Source organism: Spermophilus citellus, assembly GCF_964194105.1.
Source record: "Spermophilus citellus genome assembly, chromosome: 4".
Taxonomy (NCBI): domain Eukaryota; kingdom Metazoa; phylum Chordata; class Mammalia; order Rodentia; family Sciuridae; genus Spermophilus; species Spermophilus citellus.
Genome location: NC_138185.1, coordinates 106,682,790 through 106,702,528, shown reverse-complemented (window position 1 = coordinate 106,702,528; position 19,739 = coordinate 106,682,790). Strand labels below are relative to the sequence as shown.

Here is a 19,739-nt window from a genome sequence, read left to right as displayed (position 1 = left end):
CTGAGAGAGACAAGGGGCGTTTGTTTCCTCAGGCCTGGTTTCTGTCAGGCTGCTGGCTGCTTGGCCAGTGCTTGCCAGCCGAGCTGTGAGAGGGAACTGTGGTGGACTTGAGCAGGGAGGTCAGGTGGTCTCCCTGGGTTCCTGGTTTGTACCTGGATTGCTTTGGTCCCCTCCCCCTATCACATAGAAAGTGACACTGTTTCCTCCCTCTGCCAGATGTGGAAGCACCGCTCTGACCCAGTTCTCCACATTGACCTGCGGAGGTGGGCTGACCTGATGCTAGTGGCTCCTCTCGATGCCAACACCCTGGGGAAGGTGGCCAGTGGCATCTGTGACAATTTGCTTGTGAGTGACTCCCTGGCATCCTCATCCCTCCCTCTCCCACTTTTCTGAGCTACAGACTTCCTTGTACAAGAAGACCTATTACTTTGGGACCCAGGTTTGCTCAGGAAGAATGTGGTGCTCCTGGCTCCACTGCCCCTTTCCCCCTAGTCTCCAGCAAGTGGGCAGCAGACCTGGGCCTGCAGATCCATTGGACTTGCTGATGCTCTCTGGGTGTGTCCACCTCTTGCCTACCTCCCAGTGCTCAGTCAGATGCCTAGCCTTGGCCCCATTCTTTCTTTGTCTTCCATCATAGCTGCCTTCTGCTGTCCATTCCCTCCCCCTTCAGCTCTGCCTCACTAGGATCTGGATATATGCACATGTGGGCAATCTGATAAGGGTGCTTACTTCCTCATAGATCTTCAATAGAAACATATCTCTTGTAGCTCTTTAGCCCCAAGGCTAAGACTCAGTTTTCCTGTGTATTAGAGAAAGTTTACAGAGAAAAGAAGAAGAAGTCAGAACAAGAGATAATTGCCTATGAACGGTGGAGGAGAGGTTCAGATATACAAAAGTAGGAATTGGCTTAGGCCTCTGTGACAGCCAGGGAGCTGTCACTCTTAAAGAGGATCTGCTGGTCTCCTGATTTGATTATATGATCATCCTGGAACTATTTGGGTGTGATTTTTCTACTTCCTCTCTCTTTCTTATTACCTTTCCCCCATATATTAAGCTTTCACCTCCCATGTCCTAGGGACTGTGCTAAGGACACAGAGGGCTTTCATTATGGAAGAAGAGTAGTTTTTTGTTTTTGTACTGGGGATTGAACCTCAGAACATTTTACCACTGATATACAACCTCTGTCTTTTTTTTTTTTTTTTTTTTTTTTAATTTTGAGGCAGTGTCTCTAAGTTACTAAGAATCTCACTGAATTCTTGAGGCTGGCTTCGAACTTTTGATTCTCCTGACTCAGATTCTGTGTCATTGGAATTATTATAGGCCCTGGCAGAAGAGGGTTTTTTATCATAGTCACATGTATAGTGACTGATGGGTGATGATGGTCTTAAGTGATTATTAGTCAGTCCATTTTTTAAAAATTCAGTACTGGAAATTGAATTCAGGGGTACTCTACCACTGTGCTATGTCCCTAACCCTTTATTTTTAATTGATTTTTATTTTGAAACAGAGTCTCACTGAACTGCCCAAGCTGGCCTTGAACTTGAGATCCTCCTGCTTCAGCCTCTTTAAGTAGCTGGGATTAAGGTCATGCACTACCACACCAGACCCCAGTTAGTCCTTTGATAGTAGAGTCACTGCCTTGCTTTACTGAGAATGTGGTAGGCATTCAATAAAAGACTGTATATATGTGGTCAGAAGTAATTTTCTATATGTCAACAGCTGGGAGTTTCTTAGTTTACCATGGTGAAAAAGGTGAATACTAAAGCTGGATTAGGGTTTTGTGGGGGTCAGATAAGAGATAATTAGTGAGCCTGTCAGGGAGCCCCACCATGCCAACTGTCAGGGGGCTCTTGAGGCCTTCCTGGGGAATCTACTAGTGACTTAAGCATCTCTTGACCAAGAGCACAGGTTGAGCAGAACACGCCTGGATGGTGTGGCCCTGAGCAAGTGCAAAGAAGGAGGCCTGAGAGCAGCATTATCAAGATTGCCCAGTAGGAGTGGGTGCAGTGACGCAGGCCTGTAATCCCAGCAACTCAGGAGGCTGAGTCAGGAGGATCAAAGCCAGCCTCAGCAATTTAGTGAGGCCCTAAGCAACTTAGCAAGACCCTATCTCAAAAAGGGCTGGGGATGTGGATCAGTGATTAAGCACCCCTGGGTTTAATTCCTGGTACAAAGGGGAAAAAAAAGGGACTGGAGCTATAGCTCAGTGGTAGGGTGCCTGCTTCACTCGTGTGAGGCACTGGGTTTGATCCTCAGCACCACATAAAAATAAACAAAGATATTGTGTCCATCCACAACTAAAATAAGAAAGATAGAAAGAATGCCCAATAGTGTTGGAACCTGGCCAGCAGGCACTGAAACAAAAGAAATACCCTGTTGCTTTTCTTGAAGCAGCTCAGAGTTGGGTAGTCTGTACCATCCCACCAAACTCTCAGATTCCCACTGCCTGGTCAGGGGCATCTGATGTGCTGTAGCACATCCACCTCAGAGTTCAGTCTCGGCCGACCTCTCTAAGAGTTCTGTCTCCTGAAAGCTCTATGCCTTTTTTTTTTCTTCAAGGCCATTGCCACTCCCTGAAATTTTTGGGGTTCTCTCCTCCAGAACTGGCAGTAGAATATGTTCCCAAGTCTGGCTATTTGCCTCAAAGGAATTCACTTGAAGGCGCAAATGTTTCAAAGAATATCAAATGTTATAAAAATTGAACTGTCAGCATCCTTGGTATGTGGGTTGGTGTGCTTTCCTTTGATGATGGCTTAGAAATCCTAGCCCAGCCCCCGTCTCCATACCACACATACACAAGGGGCTCTTCTAGGTATGCTCAGGACTTCTGCAGAAGTATCAGGTGGCATGGGGCCAAGAGGAAGTGTGACTGAAACTGTCCACTCATAACCTCGTTGCACATTGAGAGGACTTGATGGGAAACGAATGTTAGTGTCTGGGATGACGCAAGCAGACAGATCCTGAGGCTCTTTGCTGTCCTGGGAGAGGGCAGGGGCACCAAGGGATCAGGCTCTAGCCTGGCCTGTGCATAGCATTGTTCTCTGCACATCCTCTTCTTTTCCCAGATGGACTCCATTTCTGGGGAGGAGTGTTCCAGCCACTGTCTCCCCAAGGAGCTCCTGGCCAAGAGGAGGTGCCTGGTGTAGTCAGAGCACAGGGAAACTTATTTCCCCCTGAGGCAGCCCCCAACCTAATAAGCCTGTCCTGTAGTAATAACAGGAACCACCTCCCTGAAAGCCTATTCTTGGTACCATTCCCTATGCTAAGAATTTTGAAAGCATTCACACCCTCAGTCTTCACAGCCACCCAGTAAGGGGGCCCTTTTGCAGAGGAAGCTGAGGCCCTGGCATTAAACAATTTGTCCAGGTTCTCATAAATAGTTTTTATACACACACACACACACTTGATTCATGCAACCTCAGAACTCAAAGCCTATGGCATTAAGGACTCAGAGCTGTTAGGCCCTTCTGCAGCTACTCTGGTCTGTACCTCAGTGGGATGGCCTGGCTTCAGGAGACAATAAGGTTGCCCAGTGCAGTGAAAGGTTACACAGGCTGTGTTTGTCCAGGTGTGACTTTGGGCAGCAGTTCACCCTGCAGGGAACTATGGCTTGCCCATCTGTGAAAGGGGCAGGGCTTTTCTCCTAGGGTCACAATGAGGGTTCCTGAAATAAAGTATGAGAGAAGGTATTTGTCATGTGTTGGATGTTTTCATTGCCATGGTTTAATTGGCTCAGAAGTAGAGTTGGTGCTAGGTAGGTCTCCCTATGAGCAGTCTGGTCCCTAACTTTCTGGTGAACTGCGACACCTGCCTCTTGCTCCCCAGGGATGCTTCTACCTAAGAGGCACAAGCCAGTGTGGAGAAGGGTCAGGCTTAGATGTGGGGAGACTACACACAGGAGGGAGGTCTGCTGGAGGTAGCTGAGCCACTGAAGGCATTGGTTGAGCACTTGCTGTGTGTAGTGCCTGTGCCAGAGCTTGAGGAAAGATGGTGAGGTTTGAGGAGTCCCCTAACCCCAGGGACATGAGACAGGTGTCACCCAGTCATCCTGAGCCTCCAACTGGGCTGCTGACTGTAGCCTGGAGGACAGTGGGGATGGTTTAGGAGGGCTAGGAAGGGGTGGTAGGCAGAGGAGCAGGACCTCCCCCTTCTTCACAGACGTGTGTCATCCGGGCCTGGGACCGCAGCAAACCCCTGCTCTTCTGTCCTGCCATGAATACCGTCATGTGGGAACACCCCCTTACTGCACAGCAGGTGGACCAACTCAAGGCCTTTGGCTATGTGGAGATCCCCTGTGTGGACAAGAAGCTGGTGTGTGGAGATCAAGGTAGGTATCTTATCAGGCTTACAGCCCATGACTGTGGAAGGGGCTCAGCTTTGGGGGTCATATTCTGGCCTGTAGTGCCCACGGGTAGAACAATTCTCTGAGCTCAGTTCTTTTGCCTGGAAAATGAGAATCCTAATTCTTGCTTCTCAGAGTTGATAGGATAAAATAACATAACATATATCAAATGCTTAGTAGAGGCCGGGCTTGGTGGTGCATGCCTATGATCCCAGGGACTTGGGAGACTGAGACAAGAGGATCTCGAGTTTGAGGCCAGCCTCAGCAACTTAGCAAGACTCTGTCTCAAAATAAAAACAGGCTGGGGATGTAGCTCAGTGGTAGAGCACTCCCGAGTTCAATCTTTAGTACTACAAAAGTAAGTAAAAGTGCTTGTTAGAGTCGCTGGAACTTAGCATACACACTGTCAAGGATGACTAGTGGAATGATTCCTGGGGACTATTCTGGGGTGTCTTAGGAGGGGTTTGATGGGTCTTGTTGGTGCAATGATGGGCCTGGCCTTTTTAGGCCTTCATCCCTGGATGGGATGTGATGGGGAACTTTGGGCAGGGGGCTGCAAGCATTGTTAGCTGTCCGGCCCTCCCTTGATTACAGCACAGAACTTTGCTCCCAGGTCTGGGCGCTATGGCTGAGGTGGAGACCATTGTGGATAAAGTGAAAGAAGTCCTCTCCCAGCACAGTGGCGTCCAGCAGAGTTGAACTGATTTCTGTTATGGGTGTACCTCTGCACTCAGTGTGTTTTCAGGCCAAGATGGTGAAGAAGGGCATCATCAAAATATGGTGAAGATGTGGCTGGGGCTGTGGGTCAGTGACAGAGCGCTTACCTTGCAAGCGCTGGGTTTAATTCTCAGCACCATATAAAAACAAACAAACAAATAAATAAAAGTCCATCAATAACTAATAAAAAATTTAAAAAATATATGGTGAAGTGCTGCCCCCAACCTGCGCAGACAGCTGAACTTAAGGTCGCTCGTATGATTTTCCAGGGACACCAAATAAAATGCAGACACACTTTACCTTTAAACAAGCTTCCAGATGGCTCCGCTCTCTCTGCCTCAGGCTCCCCAAAAGGGAAAGCAAGAGAAAGTCAGGCAAGAGAAAGGCGAGAGAGGCTGGTGAGAGAAAGAGAGAGAGAGAGAAGTGCTTGAGCGGGAGCATGTTCAGAAGTGGGCTTTTATTGGGGGGACTCTTGTTCTTTAGAAAGTTCTATCCGAGGGGGCTGGGGATGTGGCTCAAGCGGTAGCGCGCTCGCCTGGTATGCGTGCGGCCCGGGTTCGATCCTCAGCACCACATACCAACAAAGATGTTGTGTCTGCCAAGAACTAAAAAATAAATATTAAAAATTCTCTCTCTCTCTCTCTCTCTCTCTCTCTCTCTCTCTCTCCTCTCTCACTCTCTCTTTAAAAAAAAAAAAAAAAAGAAAAAAAGAAAGTTCTATCCGAAAAAGGCCAGAAGGGGCAGGATTACAAGCAATAGATGAGTGTAACTCAACCTCAGGGTTGACACCTACCTCTGAAGACACACCTACTTCTTGGGCTGGGACAACGCCCAAGTCACCACAAAATGTAGTGATTAGAGCCTCTTGCTTCAGGACTGGAATGTGGGTCATTCAGAGTGGCTCCCCACAGTGAAGATTCCTGCATTTGCTCAAGAGGCCTCTGACCTGCTCCAGGTTAAATAGGACCAAAGGCGCAACTTCTTTCAACCAGGGGGTGCCTGCTTTCTATAACCCCTCCCCATCTCTTCCTGGGAGGGGTACAACAAGCTAGGAGAGAAAACTGCTATATGTCCCTGAACACTTGGGAGGAAGGACTAAGTGTCTGGGAGACTTCTATTTTTTCTCTTGCCCAGGAATTGCTTTTTGAAACACTAGCTGCAGGGCCCTGGCATGGCAGGCCCCTGGCCAGGCCTTGGGAGCTTCCATTTTCTGATGAGGTGCCCAAGTGTCACACAGTCAGGAAATTTGTGAGGTGGCAGGACTCTCAGATTTTCCACAGACCATGCTATGAATTTGGGGATTCTGGGAAATTAAAAAAAAAAATGTGATCTTTTAGGAGATTCTGTCCTTTCTTTACAACCCATCTATGGTCTCAGAGATTTGAAAGCATTGATGGATCAGGCCAGGGAAAACGTAGGGTGATGACTGACTAGCACTCTCCTGTCCCCACATAATATGAGTACATACGGACAAAAAGCCCTGAAGCCAGACAGACCCTATTCAAATCTCAGCTCTGCCACTTATCACCGGTAGACCTTGGCTTGGGACTTTGCCTTTCTGATCCTCACTTTCTGCATCTGTATTATCATCCTTCCCTTGTGAAACTGTTGAGATTAAGTGAGATGATGTGTGCAAAATACATCATCTTTATCCTCTGGAGACACATTCCAAGACTCCCAGTAGATGCCTAAAACCACATATGGTACTGAACCCTATTAATACTATGCATTTCCCCACACATAACATACCTATGACAAAGCTTAACTTGGAAATTAGGCACTGTAAGAGATTAACAACAATAGCTAATAATAAATTAAAATAATTAAAATATGCTGTAATAAATGTTGTGTGAATGTGGATTCTCTTTCTTAGCAACATCAGCATTCAATTTCTTTTTTCTTTCCTTATGAAGTCAAGAACTTTCACTTCTTCACGTAAAGGAAGCACCTAACAGCTTCTCATTGGCATATCTGAATTGCTAGCATCACCATTCTGTGATTTGGGTTACTTGAACACAAGCATGGTGATAAAACAATAATCTGAAACCAAGATAGCATGTACTGACAAATTTATACTAACAAAGAACAGGCAGTGTGACTTTTCACTTAATATTTTCAGACTGGGGTTGACCACAGGTAACTGAGACCATGAAAAGCCAAAACTGTGGGTAAATGGGGTCTGGAATGCAGTAACTGTCAAGAAAATGGAAGTTAAAGCTAGACATGTATATATGCCAAGAGCTTTCCTAACATTTACTGAAATAGTCCATCTCATTTTTGGAAAAATTAAATCCCAGATCCTAAGGTGACATGACTCCTTAGGCAAATGACGGGCAAGTAGTCAGCAGGGTTGGAAACTGCATTGAGTCCTAGGTCCCTTGCTTATTTCCTGGTTTCTCGGTTGTCCTCATCCTTTCCTCTTGGTTGCACCTGCAACAGGGGCCTGGGTGTCTACCAATGCAGACTAGTCTCCAAAGAGACCCTGTACTCTGACCTAAAAACCCCCTGCTGCCCTGCTATTGATTAGGGGCTCTTTAGTGTGGCTACAGTGGTGAGGGCTTGACTGCCTATTTGTAACTAAGGTAGGGGCTAGCTCCTTGCTCTCCTGGCTTCCAGTTCAGGGGTAGGAAGCACATCATGCATATTCTGAGAGTACTGTAGGCATAGATGCTTTGAGGAACCAAGGCCTCCAGCAGTCTCCAAGGGTCTTTTTCTCACTGCAGTTGAATTAATCAAGTGACCCTTTGGGATACAATTACCCTAGGGCACACACACACAAAAAAACCCAACTGAAATGGTAGCATCAAGAACCAACCTATCACCAAGTGGTGGCTTGCGAGGCTGAGGAAGGAGGATTTAAAGTTCAAAGATAGCCTCAGCAGCTTAGCAAGGACCTAAGTAATTTAACGAGACTCTGTGTCAAAAAACAAAGGGCCAGGCATGCAGAGGCTCAGGATGTTGAGGCAGGAGGATGGCACATTCAAAGCCAAGCTCAGTAGCTTAACAAGACCCTAAAAAAAAAAAAAAAAAAAAAAAAAGAATCTAGGAATGTGGCTCAGTAGTTAAGCACCCCGGTGTTCAGTCTCTGGTAACAAAACAAAACAAAAAAGCCAATTAACTTATTCCCAGGCAGAGTGGCACATGCCTATAATCATAGTGACTTGGGAGGCCAAGAGGATTGAAAGTTCAAGGCTAGCCTCAGCAACTCAGTGAGACCACATCTCAAAAAAGAACTGTGGATATAGTTCAGTGGTAAAGCTCCCCTGGGTTTAATCCCTAGTACCAAAAACAAAACCAAAAAACCCTTATAGGTCATAGGCTATGGATGTAGCTCAGTAATGGTGCACTTGCCTAGCATGTGTGAGGCCCTGGGTTCAGTCCCTAAGTACCACCACCAAAACAAAACAAAAGCCTATAAACTGGATTCAGTACTATACACCTGTAATGCTAGCATCTTGAGGCAGAAGGATTGCAAGTTTAAGGCAACTTAGTGTGGCCCTTTCTCATAAAAGGGTTGAAGATGTGTTGTGGCTCAGTGGTAGTGTGCTTGCCTAGCACACGTGAGGCACTGAGTTCAATTCTCAGCACCACAGAAAAATAAATAAAATAAAGGTATTGTCTCCATCTACAACTAAAAAGCATTTTTATAAAAGGGGTTGGAGGGCTAGGATTGTGGCTCAGCGGTAGAGTGCTTACCTAGCACATGTAAGGCCCTGGGTTCGATCCTCAGCACCACATAAAAATAAGCAAAATAAAGATATTGTGTCCAACTACAAGTAAAAAATATTTAAAAAAAGGGGGGGGGGTTTGGAAAAAAAGGTGGGTAGTTGGAGAGTCAGGGCATGGTGAGAACCTGGTTAATTGGAATCCAGAGACAGTCCCAAAGTTTCATTTATATTGTTTTAACTTCCCTTGTCATGTCCATGTTACCTTTCCTCCCCCTCAGCAACCCCACTATAAATGGTGTTTATAAACTGCTGCCATTTTCTCAGTGCTTATCATATGCAAGGATCTGTACTGGTGAGTATTGTACCAGGAGCCACACCTCAATCCTTTTGATTTTATTTTGAGATAGCGTCTCTGAGTTGCCAAAACTGGTCTGGAACTTGTGATCCTCCTGTTCTCAGCCTCCTGAGTTGCTGTGATTACAGGCATGTGCTACTGCACAGTCTGACTGCCCTTTTAAATGGAGGTCTAGGTGAGTGGCCATGGGCTGGGACTGAAGAGTCCAGTTGTTTCCTTTAACAGACTGCAGCTGAGAGGGCAATACATTGACCTGGCCCCATCTGCTAGAAGGGTGCTGAAGTGAGTGACAATCCCAGTTTTCCCTCTAAGGATCCACACTCAGAGTTATCATCTTGAGTAGAAATGTTCCTGGAAAAGATGCTAACTTCCCTGATGATTTTTCTGGAATTCTGGAAGTTTGACAGAATAAAACATTTGGGTCTGAAGTTTGTACTCTTGTTTGGCAGCCTGGATCCTTTCAAGGCTGTTGTGGTTGCTGCAGGCCAGGGCCAGTCTCCACACAGGCTGTGTCTAGAGTTTTTTCAACATGCTGGTCAGGTCCCACAGCTACTTCCCTGCTGCCTCCAGTTAAGGCCTGACTCTTGGCAAAATATACCTGGCTTTCCATGATCTGGCCCCTACCTACCCTTCTAGCCCCACCCCTGACCACATGCCAACACTCCAGGGTTCCCTGTCCTCTTGTCACACTGGACAACCTTGAACAGGCCATGTTGATTCTTTCCTCTTGCCTTTGAACGTGCTGCTGCTTTTATTGGAAAGACATTCCTCACCTGGCTGACTCCTACATGTGCCTCTAGAGGAACCTGGGTGCCTGCCACCTTTGGACGCCTTCACTGGCCAACTCGGGTTAGGTGATCCTTGACCAGGTTCTTCTTGTGCCTTTGATATTTATTATAACAGAATTGTAATTGTTAGTGTAGCTTTTGAACCCTAAAATTGGTTATCTCTTAGAGAGCAGCAGTTGTCTTGTTCCTTGAAGAACTCAGCAAGTCATTCCAAGCTTATTGTATTGACAAGAAAAGGTGTGTGTGTGTTGAGGGGGAGGCACATCCTGCTGCTTTCCAAGCAGCCTCAGAGCCATAAAAGCAAAGACTGATAAAATTCACTACAGAAATATATACAACTGGGCAAATATATTCAAATGCACTCAGCTACTCAAGAGGCTGAGGCAAAAGGATTGTGAGTTTGAGGTCAGGCTTAGCAACTTACTGAGAACTGTCTCAAACCAAAACAAAAACCTGAACATTTGCATAGAGCAATAATCAAATGACCAACAACTGGGAAAGTTATCTGTAACTCTAATAACAAAGGGCTAATTCCCCTAATACTTAAAAGAACTCCACTACTTGGAAGGAGAGGCTGGAGAGTCTTCGGTTTAAGTTTAGCGTGGGAAACTTAGGGAGAACTTGTCTCAAAACACAAATAAAGGAGCTGGGGATGTGGCTCAAGCGGTAGCGTGCTCGCCTGGCATGCGTGCGGCCCGGGTTCGATCCTCCAGCACCACATACAAACAAAGATGTTGTGTCCGCCAATAACTAATAAATAATAAATATTTTTTAAAAAACACAAATAAAAGAGGGCTTGGAATGTAGCTTAGATGGTAGAGTATCACTGGGTTAAATCCTCAGTATTACAAAAATGATTAACAAAACAAAATCACTCCAATGCATTGATTAGAAAAATACCAAGATCACAAAAGAAAAGTAAGCCGAGGATAGAGTTCACATTAAAAACAACCAACCAATAAATACCTTAAAAACAAACAAACAAACAAACAAAAAAACTACTCAACCACATTCACAAGGAGCGTAGGACAAATCAAATCACACTGAAATGAAAGTTTTTACCTATCAGATGTAAGGAATGAACACCCTCATACATTTCTGGTAGCAATGTAGATTGAAGCAACCTCTTCAATTTTTCTTAAAGAACAATCTACAAGTATGTATCAAAATTACATATGCACCTTACCCTTTGATCCAGCAATTTCACTACTGGGATTTATCCCACAGATGTAGTCATATATATGATATTATTTCTGAAGAGGCTATTTATTGCAGCATTGTCTCTGGTACTTTTAAAAGACTGGAAACACCCTCACTAATTAAAACAGATTAGAGTTCATTCATTCTCTGGAACATCACACAGCTACAAAAGAAAGTATTGAAGAGGCTCTTGATGTGCTGATTTGAGACTTCCAAGTATATTGTTAAACAGAAAAGGAAAGGTGCAGAACAATGGGTACTGCATGCTGCTTGTGTATAAAAAATGGTGGGGGGGGCAATCCTATTGGTTTGTATATGCAGCAAATAGCCATTGAAAAATGAGAAACAAGTCCAGTCTACTGTTTGTTCCTTGGCAGAAGAACTGGATGGTGGAAGAACAGTGGTGGGAAGCAGATTTCATCTTTTTAAAAATATTTTTTTAGTTGTCAGTGTACCTTTATTTTATTTTTATGCAGTGCTGAGAATAGAACCCAGTACATCACACATGCTAAGCAAGCACTCTGCCACTGAGCTACAACCCCAGTCCAGGTTTCATTTTTAAGTCTTAAGCCAGATGAATATATAATCAACCATAAAATTGATAAATACATTCATTTAAAAAAGGGTTCTTGCTGGGCACAGTGGCCTATGCCTGTGATGGGCTGAAGCAGGAGGACTGAAAGTTGCAGACCAGGGCTGGGGATGTGGCTCAAGCGGTAGCGCGCTCGCCTGGCATGCGTGCGGCCCGGGTTCGATCCTCAGCACCACATACCAACAAAGATGTTGTGTCCGCCGAGAACTAAAAAATAAATATTAAAAAAAATTCTCTCTCTCTCTCTCTCTCTCTCTCTCTCTCCTCTCTCACTCTCTCTTTAAAAAAAAAAAAAAAAAAAAAAAGAAAGTTGCAGACCAGCCTAAGGAGAACCTGTCTTAAAAAAGAAAAGAGCAGAGGGGGAGTTGTTGAGAGCCATAGCCAAAGGGGCCCCAGCAAACTTCCAGCTGCCGGCTGATGATTGGCTCACAGCGGCCCCAGCAACATCTAGCTGATTGGCTCCTCTGCAGTGATGTTCATTGGGCTGTTTCCCTGCCCTTCAGACTGCCAGCTGATGATTGGCTCACAGTGGCCCCAGCAACATCTAGCTGATTGGCTCCTCCACGGAGCTACTCATTAGGGGACTTCTTTGGCTCCGCCCACACAACTCAGCCAATCAGCCTCAAGAGCAGGAGGATTGTGGGAGGTGGTGAGGTTTGTGTCGGGGTGAGCGGCTTGGGGGAAGCCGGTGGTGGCAGTTGGGCTCTGAGGGTTTTTTCCTGAGGAGCTGTTTTGTTTGGTGTTTGTAGTTCTAAAAATAAAGTTCGTTTCTTTTGACAAGTGGCTCCTGAATTGTGCCCAGCCAGACTGCGGCAGGGAGTTTGGGAAGTAGCAGAGTGGGAGAGTACCCCTGGGTTCAAACCCCAGTTTAAAAAACAACAATAAAAAAACAGCAGAGAGTAATGAAAATGGGTGGGGGGACTTGAAGACTTGGTGGGGCAGCTCCAGATTTTCCATCAAGGTCTTTGGAGTAGAAAGGGGTCTGTTTTTCTTGTCGTGAATAATACAGCAGGAAGACTTTTGAGTTCCCTGTGTGCTCCTAATAAGGCTTTGAGATCCTGACCTTAAACTTATCATTTTATGGGAAGATGACTCAAGGCTATATAATAATTAAAATGGCCAAGTGATGCAAAAATCAAAAGTGAGGCTGTGTGCTATACTTCAGAATCCAGAAGCAGCCAGGGTGGGCCTCCTAGAGAGAGCAGAATTCAAGCTGGGTCTTACTAGAGGACCATCATAGTTAAAGAGGTATGAAGGGTGAAGACACACTGCCCTGGGCTTGGTGGAACTTCTTAACAATTGTGTGCATGTCATACAAGATTTGTTAGCAGTTCCCAGTGCCACCCACTGAATACCCCACCTATGATCCTGACTCCACAGGGTTGTTCAGTCAGTCCTCATGGCCCCTGGGTTAGGAAAAAGGCCAGAATATGGAATCAAGAAGATGGGAAGAAAGGAGATAAGAGTCTTACTGTTTGGGTTGGTCCCAAGCTCCTTGTTCCAAATTCTGGTAATGGATAAAGGGGAGAAAAGTTAAAGCAAGGAGCAAAGAGACTTGATTAACTTTAAGTAAGAGCTGGATGGGACCCTGAGTACAGTGGGTGGCCACAGAGCCATACCAGTTGGCCAGGGGTTGAGGTAGAGTTTGGAGTTGGCTTTATGAATGGCCTGGGTATTGCTGAGGATTCTGAATTGAAATTGCCACTAGATTGGAGTAGGAGATCCCCTAGAAGAGAGAAAGGGATTTGAACTCGGCTCTTACAGGTTCTTTTTTTTTATTTTATTTATTTTTTTATTTTAATTTTATTGTTGGTTGTTCAAAACATTACATAGTTCTTAATATACCATATTTCACAAATTGATTCAAGTGGGTTATGAACTCCCATTTTTACCCCGTATACAGATTGCTGTGTCACATCAGTTACATTTCCATTGATTTACAAATTGCCTTTCTAGTGACTGATGTATTCTGCTGTCTATCCCATTCTCCACTGTCCCCTCACCCCTCCCCTCCCCTCCCCTCCCCTTCTCTCTCTCCATCCCCTCTACTATAAATCGTTTCTTCCACTTATATAATTTTTCTCCTACTCCTCCTTTCCTCTTATATGTAATTGTGTATAACCCTGAGGCTCACCTTCCAATTCCATGCAATTTCCCTTAACTTTCACTTTCCCTCCCACCTATCATCTCTGTTTAATGTTATTCTTCTTCTCCAGCTCTTCGTCTCTACCCTGTCCTTGGTTACTCCCCTTATATCAAAGAAGACATTTGACATTTGTTTTTTAAGGATTGGCTAGCTTCACTTAGCATAATCTGCTCTAATGCCATCCATTTCCCTCCAAATTCTATGATTTTGTCATTTCTTATTGCAGAGTAATACTCCATTGTGTATAAATGCCACATTTTTTTAATCCATTCATCTATTGAAGGGCTTCTAGGTTGGTTCCACAATCTTGCTATTGTGAATTGTGCTGCTATGAACATCGATATAGCAGTGTCCCTGTAGCATGCTCTTGTTAGGTCTTTAGGGAATAGACCGAGAAGGGGAATAGCTGGGTCAAATGGTGGTTCCATTCCCAGCTTTCCAAGAAATCTCCATACTGCTTTCCAAATTGGCTGCACCATTTTGCAGTCCCACCAACAATGAACAAGTGTACCCATTTCCCCGCATCCTCGCCAGCACTTGTTGTTGTTGGACTTCTTAATGGCTGCCAATCTTACTGGAGTGAGATGGTATCTTAGGGTGGTTTTGATTTGCATTTCTCTGACTGCTAGCGATGTTGAGCATTTTTTCATGTACTTGTTGATTGATTGTATGTCCTCCTCCGAGAAGTGTCTCTTACAGGTTCTTAAAATACATCCCAGAAAAGAATCTGAGGATGTGAAAGACTGAAGCAGGAAGATCGCAAGTTCAAGGCCACCCTCAGCAACTTAGTGAGGCTCTAAGCAACTTAAGTGAGACCCTGTCACAAAATAAAAAATAAAAAGGGCTGGGGATGTGGCTTAGTGGTAAAGTGCCCCTGGGTTCAATCCCTGGTATCAAAAAAGAGAGAGGAAAACAAAACAAAACATTGTGCTCCTTTCTGTTCTCTCCTCTCTTCTTTCTCCATCCCCATTTTCCTCCCCTCCCTTTTTTTCACTCAATCTCTCTCTCTCTCTCTCTTTCTCTCTCTCTCTTTCTCTCCAAAATATAAATGAAAGAGAAAGAAAAAGGAAATATGTGATGTGAACTAGCAATGTGTGTAGGCATTAGTTAGTTGGACTCAATATTCTACGATCCATGGGCCTTTTAAGAATTCAGAATTGGAGAAAAACAAGGAGTAAAAGTGAGGGTGTTCATGGAATTTCTTAGATTTAAAGTTACAGTTTCTTTTCCAATCCCTATTAGTTTCCCTTCTATTTATTTCTTCAATCCTACTGCAGACTCACTTTTGTTCTTCAGGAAACCTAAGTAAAGACTGGGCTCCTCTTGAATTCCACTGCCAGTGTGAGCTTCCCTGATGGGACTGTAAAGAACTGAGCTACATGGAGCCCCAGTTGTATTTGGGTAGTGCGTGTATGCATTGTATGTTCTCAGTATTGCTAAAGGTTTCTCTGATGGCATTTTACCCTCCTCATATACCAGCTTCATGATGGAGTTGACAACATATAACTCTTTTATAGTTGGGAAATGGAGGATCACACAGCCAGAGCCTGGTGCTAGGGTGCTCTCTTTCTGCCTTACAGCTGCCTCCAAACAGGCTGTTGGGAGAGACTCTTATCCTCATTAGCACTTACCTCCCTGGGATCAGCTGGAGCTACATACCACCACCATGTTAGGGTCTGTAAACAAGTCAAGATGGCGCCTGGCATTCTGCCAGAGGGAGTGGTTTGTGAAGTAACACCAGCGAGCCATTAAGTGTGGAGATTCCTTATTGGTTGACTGCTGTATCTAGTTTATGTTAATTAAGATAAGCTGTGTGTAATGTATATATACCCCTCCTGTCCTACAATAAATGGCTCCCACTCCTGCTATATCAATCTACACAAGTTGCTCATCACCCGCGCCCCCCCCCTCCCGCCCCCCATTATTTTGCTGCAGCCGGACTGTGGCACCACCATGTACCTGTTTTTTTTTCAGTCCCAATTTAATAGCTGCTCTATTACCTTTCCTTCCAAAGTTCCCTTTGTACATATTTTTGTGGTTTCTAGGGCAGCATATAAATCCTAAGTGTCACGCAAATGCCTCTGAACAAAGAGCCCTGAAGTCAGATCCCAATGACTGACAGGTTGTTTACACTGAGAGCTTCCTGGTGGAACCAAATCATCTACAATATTCAAGCTAGGTTTGGTACCACCTGGGGCAAGGCAATGGGAAGGTTCAGGCTAGAGGAACTGCAAGTTTTCTCATTGCAAAGGAATGTGGGGAGTAGGTGGATGTGAGGGCAAGAGGCAGATGGGAGATCTGAGCTTCAGCGCCTTTGGAAGACATGCAGTTGATGCAGGTGTGATCTGGGAGCATGTCACCTCCTCCTGTAATGGGCTTTATCTAGAGAGATTATGGTGACCCTTTGTCTGCAAGCCCAGATAGCAAGTCCCTGGGGATTGGAGGCCTTGAAGACTCCCTTTTGGGCCTCCAGATTCCTGGAAAGGGAGGGGAGAGTTCAAAGGTAGCTTCCATCAGTGTAGGCAAAACAGGTGAGGGCTAAAGTGTTTCCAGCCATAAGAATAGACGTGGAAGCAACTAGCCTGGGCAGAAACACACGGGTGTATGAGAAAGAGAAGCTGGGGCACACCTCATGGCCTGCAGGAGAGATTAGAGATGAGGGTCAAGATCATTTCTTGCTCTTTCAAGAGATCATGACCAAGTCCTGGCTCAGAAGTGCATTTATCATCCAGAATTTGTGAAAATTACTCTTTTAGTAGGGGAAAAGTTGAGCTTCAACACACCACACTTGATTGGCAAGATGGAGACTGGAGACAAGGGAGAGAAGGCTACAGAAGGGAACTCATCTTTGTCTAGCACCCAGCCTGTGCCAGCTACCGTGTTTTGCAGACCTAATCTCATTTAAGCTCTTAACCATCTTTCAAAATAGGCTTTATTATCCCCATTTTCAAAAGTAAGGATCTGAGGTCAGGGAAAGGGGTATGCAAATTCTAACCTGGGATGGCCCCTCAGGGGACTGTGGAATGGGCAGTATTGTTGGTTGTGGCGGCGCTCGCCTATGATCTCAGCAGCTTGGAAGGCTGAGGCAGGAGGATCAAGCCAACCTCAGAAACTTACTGAAGCCCTAAGCAATTCAGCAAGACCCTGTCTCCAAAAATAATAAAGGGGCTGGGGATGTGGCTCAGTGATTAAGCACCCCTGGGTTCAACCCTTGGTACAAAAAGTGGGGGGCAGTGCTGCCCACAGGGGCTGGGCCCTGTGAGACGGAATAGAGGTACAGATAGGTTGACCATGTATTTTGTGGTCCAAATGGTTTTATTTGCTTCTGAGAGCAAAAAGGGGCAACAAACACATAGGTCAATAGGATCAATGGGGACAGTCCTGGGGAAGCCATGCCCGTGGAGAGGCTTTATTTATTTATTTATTTAGGCAGCACTGGGGGTTGAATGCAGTGGTGCTGTACCACTGAATACCTCCCCAGCCTTTTTATTTATTTATTTATTTATTTATTTATTTTGAGAGAGAGTCTCACTAAGTTGTTGAGATGGGTCTCAAATTTGTGAGCCTCCTGCCTCAGCTTCCTGAGTTGCTGGATTACAGGAATGTGCCACCATCCCTGGCTCCAATCCACCTTTAGCAGTAACAGTAAAGTGTCCCAGGTGTGCTTTGAGCTGAGGATACAGTGAGGAGCAGAACCCCACGTTCTCCCTACCCTCATGGGCCAACCATCAAGTGGGAGAGAAGGATCCTCATCAGACAGTCACCTAAGTATAAGGAATTGTAGACACTCTGATAAAGTGCCCTTGAGGAAGAGGCCAGGGTATGTGAGAGGGTAACCCAGAGCTCGATTTAGTCAGGGGATCATGGGCATGAGGGAAGACTTCCTGGAGGAAGTGAGAAGAAGAGGAGTAACCACGAGGTGAACCAGAGCATTTTAGGTGATGCTAAAGCTTGTGCAAAGGGAAGGAGGAGAGGGCTGGCAGGTGGAGGTGGGGGAGCCCAGAGAAGGGCTGCGAGTGTGGCTGAGTGCAGTGGGTGAGGGTAGTAAGGTGCGCAAAGGTTCAGTGGGGCAAGGACTGACCCTGGGAAACCAAGGCAAGTGCCTATGAAATGATAGTATCTCTCTTCTGACAACCTCAATGACAACCACACCACGCATGTACCTTCCCTAATAGTTTAGGGTGCATCAATAGTAGCATAGCCAGCAGGTCAAAGGAGGTGATTGCTTCTCCTGCTTCAAACTGCATCTGAAGGTTTGGAATTCTTTGGGTACCCAGCATAGGCAGAAGAGCCCAGTATGCTGAAAGTGTACAAAAACTGGATTGAATGAACAAGGAAGAACAAAGCCGGGAGACAGGACTTGTATCCTAGATCCCTGAGGAATGTCCTGAAAGCAAAGTTTAATCCCATAGGGAGGAAAATGTCCTAGCATTCTGAGCAGCTCCATCTGGAGCTATCTTTAATGGCTTTCTCCTCTTATTCCTAATTCCTCCCCCACAGCCCCAGTGCTGAGGATGGAACTGGGGCTTGATACCTGCATACTAGGCAAGCGCTTTCCTCTGGAACTACCTCCCCAGCCTTTCCCCTTTCTTTCATATGAGTTGGCTTACAAAAAGCAACATGTCCTGTCTGAAAAGAAAATGCCGATGGCCCCCGGAGGTCCAGTTCCATTTAGAAGTTCTATAAAGGAAGAAGAGGAAATTCAGGCCCAGAGGAGAGCAAACTATAGAGAGGAAGACCCCACCCAGCATGTGGATTTCCTGCCCATTGTGCATTGTATCCCTTCTTTCTCCTATAAAAGCCCTGGGAACCCCAGCTTCTGTCACATGGCAAGTAGCACCGACAGCATGGGCCTGCTCTGGGGCTATTTGAGCAGACTTTGGAGGGCCAAGGATGTGGAGAGGGCCCTCTTCAGCTTAAGGGTGGCCTGGTCATCCTCAACAGGGGCTGAGCATCTATTATGTGCTCCCTCCCTTCCACCATATCTGTCACCAAACACAGAGCCAGGAACACACAAAGGAGCTGTTTTTCTGCTCAGATGGCTTAGGGGGAAACTAAGTATGGGGATTGCAATGGTCTCAGGCCCAAGGGCTCTGCTGCCACCCTTGGAGGTAATTTCCCAGGGCATATGAATGTTATGATACACTGGACATATTTAAGTGTTTTTTGTTTTGTTTTTTTGGTACCGGGGATTGAATCCAAGGGAGCTGAACCACCGAGCCACATCCCCAGCCCTTTTTTGTATTTTATTTTGAGACAGAGTCTCACTGAGTTGCTGAGGACCTTGTTAAATTGCTGAGGCTGGCTTTGAACTTGCTATTCTCCTGGCTCATCCTCCCAAGCCATTGGGATTCAGGTGTGCGCCAAAGTGTCCAGCCACTGTACATAGTTTGGCTTTCCTGTTTCACAGCTCCTATAATGCTTATAATTTCCTAAGTGAATAGTGCAATAAGAATAGCTGTCCTTAAATTATTTGGTCTTTTGTCCTTGGTTTCTGAAGCAGCTCCAGAAGGGCCCTAGAATGACAAAAAGGAAAGACAGTCATTATTTATAACTGCCACTGACCTTACTTGATTTTTGGAAAGTCCCTATGTTCCTTACCTCTGGATGGGGGCTTGTTGAGGGGAACCACCTTGTGCTCAGGAGTGGGAACTCACAGAGCCATTCCTACCTCGGGAGAGGGCAGAGGAGCAGAGGTCGATCACCAGAAACTTAATCAATCATGCCTACACAAGGAAGTCTCTGTAAAACCCAAAAAGACTGAGTTCAGGGGCTTCCAGGGAAGTGAACTAGTGAACAAGATCACATCCATGTATAGGGAGAGTAGCTCACCCCAGCAGGGTGGGAACTCAGCATCTCTGCCAGCATATATCTTCATCTGGGTATTCCTTCATGTCTTTAAAACATCCTTTATAATGTCAAAGAACAAAA

General features: G+C 45.6%; 1 protein-coding gene and 1 long non-coding RNA gene across 7 annotated transcripts in view; one reads left to right on the top strand and one right to left on the bottom strand.

The window, feature by feature from the left end:
* PPCDC (phosphopantothenoylcysteine decarboxylase) overlaps positions 1-19,739 on the top strand; it is an 85,356-nt gene that overhangs the window by 18,263 nt on the left and 47,354 nt on the right. For 4 of the 6 annotated variants that reach the window (XM_081290768.1, XM_081290766.1, XM_081290769.1 and 1 more), the window contains 3 exons: positions 217-345; positions 4,159-4,327; positions 4,956-5,261. In XM_081290768.1, coding sequence (XP_081146894.1) covers positions 217-345; positions 4,159-4,327; positions 4,956-5,041 — 384 coding nt within the window. In that variant the 3' untranslated portion in view covers positions 5,042-5,261. Of the gene's footprint in view, positions 1-216; positions 346-4,158; positions 4,328-4,955; positions 5,262-19,739 lie in introns of those variants that run through there. The other 2 variants (XR_014021566.1, XR_014021567.1) reach the window with 1 other exon arrangement.
* LOC308647035 overlaps positions 19,065-19,739 on the bottom strand; it is an 83,061-nt gene continuing 82,386 nt past the window's right edge. The window contains exons 2-3 of the long non-coding RNA XR_014021568.1: positions 19,410-19,550; positions 19,065-19,324 (exon numbers count right to left, since the gene is read on the bottom strand). This is a non-coding gene — a long non-coding RNA (uncharacterized lncRNA). The remainder of the gene's footprint in view (positions 19,325-19,409; positions 19,551-19,739) is intronic.